Here is a 13,930-nt window from a genome sequence, read left to right on the forward strand (position 1 = left end):
TGAACAGAACTTTTTTTTAAAATGAAATTTTTATTGATAGGATTGGGATTTTCATTGGTAAAACATGCTTTCTGAGTGAACAATGCAATAACAATATGCATTTCCCCTTCTGGATTTTCAGGACCATATTTCGAGTTTCGAGATGAGGTTGAAGAGTTGCAGATCCAAGCAAACAAACTAACTACACTGGGTGTCAACAAAATCATTGCACTTGGTCACTCTGGTTTTAAGGAAGACCGACGCATTGCTCAGAAAGTTAAAGGAGTAGATGTTGTCGTTGGGGGACATACAAACACATTTCTGTATACAGGTATGTTATTCCTTCACAAAAAAAGGTGATTTTTGTATAACCTTGCAATTAGAATGCCAACTATTGTAATTCTCACACACTGATTCATCTAAGGAAGTCAGAATGTAATTATATCATTTGTATAAATATCGCTTGCATAAATAGAATAGTTTGGACAACTGTAATCCTTTTCCATCACAAACGGTGTCAAGCAAGGGTGAGTGTTGGCACCAACATTATTCAGCATAATGTTTTCAGCCATGCTGTCAGATGCCTTCCAGAACAGTTCCTTGGGAGTTGGCCTGAGATACGGGACCAATGGGAAACTGTTCAACCTGCAAAGACTCTAGACTGTCACCAAGATAAAGGAGACTGTGCTACATGACTTCCTCTTTGCTGATGACTGTGCCTTGAATGTTGTGTAGATAACTTTGCAGCAGCATGCGAGAGCTTTGGTCTCTTCTCAACATAAAGAAGACCGAAGTGATGTATCAGCCAGCTCTGAAAGCCAAATACCAAGAGCCCACCATCACAGTAAATGGAATTGCCAAGGCAAGCTCTGCATTTGGCAGACTAATGACCAACGTGGAATAAGCCTACAAAGCTCAAAGTCTACCGAGCAGTAATGCTAACTACCCTATTATAGGTCATTGAGACTTGGACTGTATACAGGAGACGTGCTAGGCAATTGAACCACTTTCACATGACCTGCCTCCATAGAATTCTGAGTATCCAGTGGCAGGATAAGGTGCCTGACACTGAGGTCCTCTCCAGAGCAGGCCTGCCATCAATTCCCACCTTGCTGATGAAAGCCCAGACACGCTGGGCAGGCCATGTGGCTAGGATGGCCATTGCATCCTTAAACAGCTCCTCTATTGTGAGCTGTCTGAAGGAAAGTGATCGCATGGGGGACAAATGAAATGATGCAAAGACATGTTGAAAGTCTCCCTCAATATCAACACCACCTCCTGGCACAAGATCGACCAACATGCCGCATGCTGATCCACCAAGACTGCCAGACCATCTGAGGCCAGAAGAACATTCATAGCAGAAGAGAAGCAAGTACTCCGCAAAGCCAGAGCTGCAAAGGCTGCGACAATAGTGGCCACATATGTCTAGCAACATGTGGCAGAACATTTTGTGCCCATATAGGCATTACCAGCTATCTGCGGACACATTACGTACAGCCCACAACCCATTAGATGTCAAGGTCCTCTTTGGATGAGCGTCACTAATAAATATGGTATTAATCCCTCCTTCCCATTGATTTGAGTAGTGTAAAAAGAAAAGTCATGAGACCAATAATGACATATTTTATAAATTCAGCTTGATGTATAATTTGCTTTTCAGTTTGTTACGCAACGAAGCTTCAATATGGTCTCAGGAATTTCATTAGTTTTAGTTTGTTGAAGGATATCAAAATGCTGAAACTTGGTCTAATATTCCTTGTTTAAGTGAACCATTTTTCTTTTTTTCCTTAGTATTTTTTTCTTGTATATGTGTCTTACCTTTGCTCTAGAACATATTTGTCAATTTTCTCTTCTGTTTTTTTTCTTTGCCCCAACTTTATACCCTCTAATAGTTATGCTGAGCAAGTGTAACAAACTTTCCTGCATCTGAAATGTTTAAGGGTTCCGAAGGACAATGGCTTACAAATAGTCTTTGACTTGTGACCATTTGTTTTATGACCATTCACAGTTATTGTAATGGTGCTCAAAAATGTGATTTATGAACACGCCCTACACATTGTTGCAGCATCGCTGTGGCAACATGATCAAAGTCCAGATGTTATTAACCAGCATATATTGTTGCAATCTCCTTGGGGTCATGTGATTATTGTTTGTGAGCTTCCTAGGAGGCATCTGACAAGTTGTTTAACAACTGCACAATCTCTTTAATGACATGGGGAAAAAGTTATAAAGTTAGGCACAACTCACTTACCGGTAATGATGGAAGTGAGGGAAGTTCTGGTCATATGTAAAAGACTGTTAGATTGCATGGGACTGAAGAGGCGACACATAGGAACAGTTCAGCACCTTTTATTTGTCTATAGCAGAAAGCAATACAGAATGCCGGCACGCTGCAGGGAAGCTGCTTTTAAGGGCTTCCCTATAGCCAGCTGACCCTTGACAGCAGTTTAATTCTAACTAACTAACTGTTATGCCGGGCTTCATGTTACAAGCCCCAATTAAGTCAGAAAGGTAAATTCAAACACACACGGTGTTGTAAAGTAAACAAAAAGTCAGTTTATCAAAACAAAAGTATTGTACGCACGCACTTTAAACAGCCAAAGTGCTCTCCTACAAACCACAAGCCTGGAATGGTTGCTAAAAGCAAAAACAACACAGAGCAGATAAAGGTAGCTGTGAAAGCGTCATAGCCACCCCCTTGAAGAGTCCACAAAATGTACTTAACTGTGAAATATCCAAAAAGTCTTTGTAAGTCCTGGAACAGTCCAAATCAAACAACACTCGTCCTTCTCCAAACGGATAATCTCCCACGCACGCTCTCAGCGACGCTGGCAATTTATCAGCAGCTCCATTAGCCTAATTGCCCCAGCCATAGGTGTTCTCCCTTAACGTCTATAATACTTGTGCAGTTGTTCCCTTCTCGTCATAAACCTGCACCTGCAAGCATCTATTAATCTATCTTCCACTGAGTCTGATGATGATTCACTAATGGGGTCATTAGCTAATGGGCTGCCTGCATCTACCTCCCCATCTGATTCTGCATCACTCCCAGAGTCTGCCCTTGATACAGAATCTTTACTGTCCGAAGCTGTTGGCAGTAAAGCCAGTCTCTGAGAACTTGAGGATTCTCCCAAACCAACATCCACAGTCCTCGGAGCAGGAGTTGGCCCAGAGCCAACCACAACACTAACTTTAATTAACTAACCTGTATTTTTAAAGCTGTCAAAACTCTCTACAGCTTGATTCATAATTATCTTTTAAGTATGATATTTCTCAGGAAGGGGAAAGGGGAAAAAATGTACGATATTTTTTGACATGCTCCCTTGTAATGTCCAGAGTGGATAAAGTGGGCACACTCCAGGTCCCTTCCCTTAAAGATCGCCTTCTTGTGGGTTCTCGGCTCTTTCCATTGCAGCCCCTGTCCTTTGGAACGACTTCTCCTTTCTGCAGTCTGATAGACCCTCCCTCCCTTTATTCTTCCCAGAATGCATTTTAAGACCCTGCTGTTCCATCAAGTGTGGAATTCAGGGAAGGGTCAGGGTGGGATGAAAATATGGACAGATGGCGATTTGTTCTATTTCTAGTTTTATTTTTACTGGTTTCATACTGTTTGATGCTATTTTATTGGCTGCAAGCCTTCTGGAGTTGTTGTTAAGATGGGCAGCTATAGCACACAAACACAAACCCGCTAATGTCTTACTTCATGATATAAATGTCTGCGGCTTCTTTTGCAAATTTGGCCTGTGGAATAGTTCTTTCCCTGTGGTTTTACTTGGCTCTCTCCATTGGCTCTGGCTTCTCCCAATTGGAAACACATTGTTTATATGCTCTGGAATGGCTGTGTTTTCTAGAAAACCCAGCTATACTAAAATGTCTACTTATGTTTTGTCACACAAAACCCGAGGTCCATTAACACAGGCGGCTTCATCTGAGTATACTCTGGGACAGTGTTTCCCAATCTTGGCAACTGGAAGCTATCTGGACTTCAACTCCCAGAATTCCCCAGCCAGCATTCGCTGGCTGGGGAATTCTGGGAGTTGGAGTCCAAATACCTTCAACTTGCCAAGGTTGGGAAACACTGCTCTAGGACCTATTTCAGTAATCTGGATTTTCTTTTTTGAAAGCTAAGTAACAGCACCTTTTACGCCTTGAGGTTTTTTGGCTGCTGTTAATAAATGCCTTTGGGAGCAGTTGAAGAGTGTATTTTGGTGGCAAATAGGAATGTTTGTGCCAAGAGGCAAAAAGAAGCATTCATGAAAAGAAGCGTTTGGCTGGCTGAATACGAAGGGATTTTAAAAAAAAAAATGTAGTAAGAGGTTTTTCCAGGACACTCATCAATGTTTGGGTAACTCTTTCAGGTTGGATAGAAACATAGAAACATAGAAGACTGACGGCAGAAAAAGACCTCATGGTCCATCTAGTCTGCCCTTATACTATTTCCTGTATTTTATCTTACAATGGATATATGTTTATCCCAGGCATGTTTAAATTCAGTTACTGTGGATTTACCAACCACGTCTGCTGGAAGTTTGTTCCAAGGATCTACTACTCTTTCAGTGAAATAATATTTTCTCACGTTGCTTTTGATCTTTCCCCCAACTAACTTCAGATTGTGTCCCCTTGTTCTTGTGTTTACTTTCCTATTAAAAACACTTCCCTCCTGAACCTTATTTAACCCTTTGACATATTTAAATGTTTCGATCATGTCCCCCCTTTTCCTTCTGTCCTCCAGACTATACAGATTGAGTTCATTAAGTCTTTCTTGATACGTTTTATATTTCAGGGTGAAATATTATATTTCAGGCTGAAATATTTGTTGATTTAATCTTCAGTCTGAAAATAACCTAGCATCTTTAGAAAATGCAATAAAACAGTTTCCATTAAATGCAGGTATGGTATCATTGAGTAAGGTATGTTAAAGGCAGCTAAAGTACTGGCAGCTGTGATTTTTCATTTTGGGGTATATACTTGGGTTTGCATGTACAGTGGTACCTCTACCTACAAACACCTCTACTTACAAACTTTTCTAGCTAAGAACCAGATGTTCAAGATTTTTTTGCCTCTTCTCAAGAACCATTTTCCACTTACAAACCCAAGCCTCCGAAACTGTAACCGGAGGGAGAAGCCTCCATGGGGCCTCTCTAGGAATTTCCTGGGAGGAAACAGGGACAGAAAAGGCGAGGAGAAGCCTCTGTGGGGCCTCTCTAGGAATCTCCTGGGAAGAAACAGGGCCTCCACCCTCCCTATAGTTTTCTCAATCGCACGCATGATTTGCTTTTACATTGATTCCTATGGGAAAAATTGCTTCTACTTACAAACTTTTCTACTTAAGAACCTGGTCACGGGACGAATTAAGTTCGTAAGTAGAGGTACCACTCTACAGTATACAGTTACACTGAGAGTTTTTGTACCTGAGACAAATTCCTTGTGTGTCCAATCACACCTGGCCTAATAAAGAATTCTGTTCCGTTCCAGCTACTCTTTCACATCCCAGAATCAGTGAAATGTGATATGATTCAGGAGAACTCATTTTGGTGTCACCTTTAAGCTTTTTAAAATAGCTTAAGAGCTTCAAAATACAGATGGAGAAAGCCTTGGGTGCGGAGGCACTAATCTGGACTTGAGAGGAAAAGAGAAGAGATGATTAAGAGCATGTGTGGGCCCAGATCTGACACATGCCAGTATGTTCTTAAATCACCGACTTAGTTCTTGGAAATTGTTGCAGATGTGAACCTGCTTAAAGGATTTACTGGCAAGAACTCCTTGAGCCCTGCTGCACACCCCAAACCATTTTTCTTCCTAATAACTAAATTATTCAGTCTTCATTCCAGTCCACCACTAGGATTACTAACAGAAATTGTGTTTTCAGGTAAAGAGTTGGGAAGCAAAGGAGGAATTGCAATGCCAGGAGACCAAAGATGGATACACCAACACAGCAGGAAGAGGGACTAATTTATTCACACTCGCTTTTAAGGTTCTCAGGGACAGGGCTTTAAAGCACATGGTTCTTTTGATCTCATTCGATTCTTCCTTGGCTTTCCAGCTTTCACGGTCAGCTGGAAACATGAGCTAAGCTCAGTTCTCCACCAGAGATCGAAGATGGATTTGAAAGGTTGTCTGTAAGCAATCTTATCTTTTCTATTTCTCTCAGTCCTCAGCTTGGGCTTCCTCTTTACCAGATAAATAAGTGGTAAAGAATCAGAACACAAAATACAAACTGAGTGGACAATAGCATTGTAGACAATCCTCAATCTGTCAAGGACCTTGGAGTACTCTTATCTAATGATCTAAGTGCCAAAGCTAATCTTGCATAACTTCTTCCCCAGTAATATTACTACTAACCAGAGCATACAAAATGTTTATTATTGTTGTTGTTGTTGTTGTTGTTACTATTATTATTAGTTATTAGATTTGTATGCCGCCCTTCTCTGAAGACTCAGGGCGGCTAGACCAATTCTCAAATACAGCTCATCTGTCTTGAACCTGCACTCACTATCGGACATTAATACAATTGAACGTCTCCAGAGATATTTCATGAGAACCTGCCTCCACTCCTCTGCTCGCAGCAGAATACCCTATGCCACCAGATTTGAAATTCTGGGTCTAGATCACTTAGAACTTCATTGCCTTCGGTGTGACCTAAACGTAGTTAATAAAATCATCTGCCACAATGTCCTACCTGCCCATAACTACTTCAGCTTCAACCACAACAATACACAAGCACACAATAGATACAAACTTAAAAGTGAATCACTCCAAATTCGATTGCAGAAAATACAACTTCAGCAGCAGAGTGGTCAATGTATGGAATATACTACCTGACTCTGTGGTTTCATCCCCAAACCCCCCCAATTTTAACCTTAAACTGTTGACTTGACCTTAAGAGGTCTGTAAGGGGCATACATAAGTGCACCAACATGCCTACTATCCCTGTCCTAATGTTCTCTTTTATTTTTATTCATTTTATGTATTCAAATTATATATACTGCTCAAAAAAATAAAGGGGACACTCAAAAAACACATCCTAGATCTGAATGAATGAAATATTCTCATTAAATACTAGGAATTTTATTCTGTTGTTTAAGTGTTCCATTTATTTATTTTTGAGCAGTGTATATACTTATATGTATTATCTAATATGAGATTGGCAAAATAAAATAAATTAAAATTTTTTTAAAAAAAAAATACTATTTGACTTAACAACCACCGCTGGGTCCAGAGTTTCCCTTGCTAAGCAAGACGGTTGCTATATGAGTCACAACCAATTTTAGGAGCAAAGCAAATCACTGCAGCTTCTCCCATCATCATTAAGCAAATCCAGCTTCTCCAATTGACTTTGCTAGTTGGAAAGATCACAAATGGCAATTGCATGACCAATTTATATGGCAAATGCTACAGTCATTATAAATACATGCCAGGCATCGGGGTTTTGATCACATGACCATGGGGATGACTTAGGTCGGGAGGTTGGTTGTAAATTATTTTTTTCTGTGCTGTCAAAACTTTGTTAAATGAATGTTTGTAAATCGAGGACTAGCTATATCAGCTAGTCATACCATGTCTTTTTAAAAAAATGAGCATCTAAGCTTTCAACAATTTATTTAGGTTTTTTAATAGGTATTTATTTTATTTATTTTATTTATTAATCAGATTTGTATGCCGCCCCTCTCCGTAGACTCGGGGCGGCTAATAGCAATAATAATACAATGTAAACAAATCTAATATTTCAGTTAATATAAAAAAACCCAATTTAACAAACCAATCATACATACTGACATACCATGCATAAATTTTATAAGCCTAGGGGGAAGGGAAAGTCTCAATTCCCCCATGCCTGACGACAGAGGTGGGTTTTAAGGAGCTTACGAAAGGCAAGGAGGGTGGGGGCAACTCTGATATCTGGGGGGGAGTTGGTTCCAAAGGGTCGGGGCCACCACAGAGAAGGCTCTTCCCCTGGGTCCCGCCAAATGACATTGTTTAGTTGACGGGACCCGGAGAAGGCCAACTCTGAAACCTAGCTGGTCGCTGGGATTCGTGCAGCAGAAGGTGGTCCCAGACATATTCTGGTCCGGTGCCATGAAGGGCTTTATAGGTCATAACCAACACTTTGAATTGAAACTGATCGGCAACCAATGCAGGCTGCGGAGTGTTGGTGTAACATGGGCATATTTGGGAAAGCCCATGATAGCTCTCGCAGCTGCATTCTGTACGATCTGAAGTTTCTGAACACTTTTCAAAGGTAGCCCCATGTAGAGAGCGTTACAGTAGTCGAGCCTCGAGGTGATGAGGGCATGAGTGACCATGAGCAGTGACTCCCGGTCCAAATAGGGCCGCAATTGGTGCACCAGGTGAACCTGGGCAAACGCTATGTTGTAGGTTTGTGTGTGTGTGCATTTCACCTAGCATCCTTCCTAACTAGGATGGGCTACAGATATTATAAATAAATAAGCAACCCTGCGTGGGGAAAAAAGATCCCTCAAAATTCCAGTGAAATGCCTTCTCTTGGCAAAAATGCAGGTGAAGCAGCTGGCTGAATCAATAATACTGACGTGATTCAAGGAAGCGAGGAAAAGCCATTTGAGAAATAAATGATCTGTCCTTTTCTCTGCTTTTTGCTCCAGTTACATTGTGAGTTTAGGGAGCAGGGATGCCTTGGGGAGGCAGCTGAGGAGAGGTCCTTGGCGAGATATTCATGAGTGAACATTTTGTTCTTTCCAAAATGGAAAGTTTGGAAACTTACAGCATTAGTCCACCATTGATATTCTCTTTGGGATTTATTTCTTTTAACATATTTCTTTTCTTTTATTTCACATATTTAAACCACAAATATATCATTTCCTTCTCTCAATAATAATACAAGACTCCTATACATATTTTCTATTTCATTAAGACAACTGTTATATATTTTTTTTAACCAACGAGGCTTCTTTTTAACCCTTATTTCCCTTTTTTTGTTTCTCACAATCCTTCTCCATCCTCCTTTTATCCTTCTTACCTTCCTTTCCCTGCCTTCTGTCCTTCTCTACATCCCTTCCTCCTCTCCTCCTCTCCTATCCTCTTTTCCCCTCCTTAGCCTCCTCTGCTCTCCTTTTCTTATTTCCTCCGCTCCCTTCTCTTTCTCTTCTCTTCTATTGTTGTGTTCTTTTATTCTAATAAATCTCAGGATGGTCATCTTCCAGCAGTCTTGGTTCATTACTTATTTAGCACCGTTTATCTTTTCTATTTCTTCTCATTTTTCATATATTAATATATTCCACTTTTAGTGTATATTTGTCTAATATAACTTTTCTATGTTTTCTTTGAGAATGATTGTAATCGCGGAAAACCAAGTCCATGTCATAAATAAATAGGTCACCATTTTATTCATAGAAAATCTCTGCCAATTGGTGTGTTCTGTATCCACAGTTTTGCCTTGGTTCCTTTTTTTTTTTAGGAAGCCCACCTTCCAATGAATTGGCAGCAGGCAATTACCCGTTTATGGAGTTATCTGATGATGGACGTCAAGTGCCTGTTGTTCAGGCATATGCCTTTGGAAAATATCTCGGCTATTTGAATGTCTCATTTGATGATAAAGGAAATGTAATGAAAGCATCTGGGAATCCCATTTTATTGAATAAAGATATTCCTGAAGGTATGGAATTGGGAAAGGGACGCGAAACATCTTTAAGTATCAACTGAGTAAATAATATCTTTCAAAACTTAATACAGTGTTCCCTCAAGTTTCACGGGGGATGCGTTCCGAGACCGCCCGCGAAAGTCGAATTTCCACGAAGTAGAGATGCGGAAGTAAATACACCATATTTGGCTATGGACAGTATCACAAGCCATCCCTTAACACTTTAAACCCCTAAATTACCATTTCCCATTCCCTTAACAACCATTTACTCACCATTATTACTGGTACTCACCATTGAATAAGACACTTAGTGATCCTGATATTTATAAACATAATTTTTATTAACAATAATTATTTTTTTGTTATTTATTTGCAAAAAATATTTGTTTGGTGATGATGGGTGGAAAAAACCGCATATTTTTTAATTAATATTTTTTGAAAAACCGTGGTATAGGCTATTCGCGAAGTTCGAACCCGCGAAAATCAAGGGAACACTGTACTATTATATTATATATAGATGATTATGTCATTAGCTGCATAGTTTGATTTTCTCCAGGAGAAGCCTTTTAAAAAACCACATAATATCAACAAGTTGCATAATACCAACAAGTTGTTATGAGTCTTTTTAAAAACATGAAGTATATTACAAGGTAGCATATACATGTCATTTCCCAAAGGTGCTTTTTCAACTAGATTTTATGATTTTAATTTGAAGATGTTTGGCTTCTCATTCAAGAAGCCTCTTCAGCGCTGAAGAAGCTTCTTGGTTAGAAGTGAAACGTCTTCAAAGAAAAGTCAGTAGACTCTTGAAAAAGCACCTTTGGGACATGCCATGATCTGGATGACTGAGAATATCCACAGGCATATATGCGGCATGTTTTCGATGGATTTCTGGAAGAACAACAAAGGTTTCCCATTTTGTTTAACCTTAATTGCTCATTCTGCACTTACAGTATGTACATATAAATATAAACATACTGAATTTTATTATTACTCCCTTTCATAGAAATATATTATTATCGTAGATCTGGATCAGTTTCAAAGCATTACGGTAGATGTTCCCACAGGTTGGCCCACACCCATAGGCTTGTTTCTATCTTATTCCAGGATTTTGTTATTTGTGCAATTTTTTGGGGGGGAGGAACATTTGGATTAAGAACTGACAAAGACTATGTATGTATGTATGTATGTATGTATGTATGTATGTACATATGTGCATTCCAAATCATTTTTTTCTTTGAACATGAAAGAACAATGTTATTCTCTATTTGCAAGTACTTGAAGTCTTGAAAATACAGTGTTCCCTCGATTTTCGCGGGGGATGCGTTCCGAGACCGCCCGCGAAAGTAAAATTTCCGCGAAGTAGAGATGCAGAAGTAAATACACTATTTTTGACTATGAACAGTATCACAAGCCTTCCCTTAGCACTTTAAACCTCTAAATTGCAATTTCTCATTCCCTTAGCAACCATTTAGATTATTACTCACCCTGTTTATTTATTAAAGTTTATTAAAAAATATATTTATTAAAGGCAAACAAAAGTTTGGCAATGACATATGACGTCATTGGGCGGGGAAAAACGTGGTATAGGGAAAAAACCCATGAAGTATTTTTTAATTAATATTTTTGAAAAACCGTGGTATAGACTTTTCGCGAAGTTTGAACCCGCGAAAATCGAGGCAACACTGTAATCTTATACCTGACATGAAGAGAAAGGAGATTGCTTTCGAAGAAAGCTAAATCCAAGTTGTCCACATCTTGGCATCTAATTGTGAAATCCTTTCAAAACCAAATTTGAGATTACTTCTGAGTTTTCGTGTCTGTTGCATTTTTGTTGAGGTGGTTAAATGCCAATCCTATTGTAATGGTATGTAGTAAAAAAAAAAAAAGTAAAGATTTCCCCTATATTTTGTATGTAGTTTAGAAAGCAATAAAGTGCTTCAGAGAATGAGAGACATGCTCATATAAGTCTGCGGAGAGGGGCGGCATACAAATCTAAATAATAAAATAAATAAATAATTCTTGTCTGCAACGCCTTTGATCCAGCTGGGTTTTCACATACTGTAGCAGTCAATCACCTACAGTGGTTCTCAACATTTCTAATGCCGCGAGCCCTTAATACAGTTCCTCGTGTTGTAGTGACCCCCCAACCATAAATCTAGCTCCAATTCTCCCAACAGAGTTTAAACTGATTGGCAGGAAGGTCAGAGGGACACCGTCACTGTAAACACCTGATTGGTCAGATTGTAAAAATATGTTCCAAGGTGCCAGGATAGAAGCTTTATTATTGTTATGGTTGTTTGTTGTTGTTGTTGTTGCTGTTGTTGTTATTATTGTTGTTGTTGTTGTTATTATTATTATTTTTATTATTATTTTTATTTATTTATTTATTTATTTTTATTTTTATTTATTAGATTTGTATGCCGCCCTTCTCCGAAGACTCGGTGTGGCTCACAAGATACAAAAACAATACAACAACAAATCTAATTAATTAAAAATGACTACTAAAACCCCATATATATTAAAATCAGTCAGCCAATTCATTCACAACCACACATGGGAAATGTGTCTTTTCCCATGGTCTTAAGCGACCCCTATAAAATGGTCATTCGACACCCAAAGGGGTCCTGACCCCAAGGTTGAGAACCACTGAGTCCTAGCACAAATCTTGTAACAATTACAGATGGCCAATTGTACAGTCTCGGTGAGGCATTGCAACCCCCCCCCCTTTTCCTGGTCTCAACTTGATTACTGTTATAATCACACCTTTTGTTTTAGATCCAGCTGTGAAGGCAGAAGTCGACAAAATGAGAATTCAGCTAAATAATTATTCCTCGCAAGAAATAGGGAAAACAATTGTTTACCTAAACGGTACGGATCACGCCTGCCGCTTTCAGGAGTGCAACTTAGGAAATTTAATTTGTGACGCTGTGGTAAGGAACTAACAAATTAGAATGCAAATAATTGGTTCTGTACTTGATGACCTCAAATAGAGTTAAAGGTACATTGCTTGCTGTGGGAGGTACACACCCTTAATATTGAAATCAGGGAGCTTCCATAGTCTCGGAAAGACTATTAAAGTGTAGAATTAATCCTGAAGTTTTATTTATGCACAGCTAAAGCTGGAATGTGTGCAAATAACCTTAGTAATCCTTAATAAAGTTTGAATCCAAAATCTTATCACTCTTGGTGCCCAGTTCCTGACAGAAGTAACTATAAAACATATGTATAGAAATGATATAAAAATATAAAAATAATGACCATGGAAAAGATTTGGATAGTCTTTAAAAGATAAGAGAATATGATGTCAGTTTGTTCAATGGGAGATGAGTTAAGATAAAAAGCACTAAGAGAAAGGGAAAGAAGGAGAAAGAGGAAGTAGTGAAGGAAGAGAAGAGGGAGTGGAGGAAAGCAGGAAAGGAGAGAGAGAGGGTATAAGAAGGGTATAAGAAGGTAGAAGGATGGATAGAGATAAAGGGAAGGGAGTGTAACAATGTCTTTAAAGCCAGGTGAAAAGGTTTAATTCACTTTTTTTCTTCTTTGTGAATGTTTTTAGGTTTACAATAACCTGAGACATCCAGATGATAGTGAGTGGAATCATGTTTCCATGTGCATCATAAATGGTGGAGGAATACGGGGACCTATTGATGAAAAATCCAAAAATGGTATGTGTAATTTCATGCCGTCCAAAGCTACCGCGATTATTGCCTGATAATGAAAATTAGCAAAAATACCTTTTTTGCAACTTCCTTTACAGAGAAAAAAGCTCCTTCATCCCTTAATATTTAAAAACGTATCAGATCGGCCTTTACAGAACATCTTATTTATGTTTCTATTATTTTGCTGTAAATATCTTGTCCATTACTAGTTTTTGTCTTGGAAAACCATCTAATCATTTCTTATGCACATGGAAAAACATTGCTTACAGATTTTTTGATACTTTTAAACTGCACATTATTATCTTTTTTATTGTGTTTTACTTATTCTTTAAATGTAATTTCATTTTTTATACTGCAGTGCACTGGAGACCTTCAGATGGCCTGGGTAGAAACCACAGAAATAAAATCAACATTCCTACACTTCATATAGATCAGAGGTCTTCAAAACATGGCAACTTTAAGACTTGTGGACTTCAACTCTCAGAATTCTCCAGCCATCTATGCTGGCTTGAGAATTCTGGGAGTTGAAGTCCACAAGTCTTAAAGTTGCTAAGTTTGGGGACCCCTGATATAGATGAATGATGCCCTGCCACTTTTAACCTAAGATAGAAACATAGAAACATAGAAGACTGACGGCAGAAAAAGACCTCATGGCCCATCTAGTCTGCCCTTTTAC

The 13,930-nt window shown here is 38.9% G+C and overlaps 1 protein-coding gene across 1 annotated transcript in view; it reads left to right on the forward strand.

The window, feature by feature from the left end:
• Positions 1-13,930, forward strand: part of NT5E (5'-nucleotidase ecto) — a 42,364-nt gene that overhangs the window by 18,517 nt on the left and 9,917 nt on the right. The window contains exons 3-6 of the mRNA XM_070733156.1: positions 122-310; positions 9,413-9,610; positions 12,374-12,528; positions 13,152-13,260. Of these exons, the coding sequence (XP_070589257.1) occupies positions 122-310; positions 9,413-9,610; positions 12,374-12,528; positions 13,152-13,260 (651 nt within the window). The remainder of the gene's footprint in view (positions 1-121; positions 311-9,412; positions 9,611-12,373; positions 12,529-13,151; positions 13,261-13,930) is intronic.

This window comes from Erythrolamprus reginae, chromosome 1 (assembly GCF_031021105.1).
Source record: "Erythrolamprus reginae isolate rEryReg1 chromosome 1, rEryReg1.hap1, whole genome shotgun sequence".
NCBI lineage: Eukaryota > Metazoa > Chordata > Lepidosauria > Squamata > Dipsadidae > Erythrolamprus > Erythrolamprus reginae.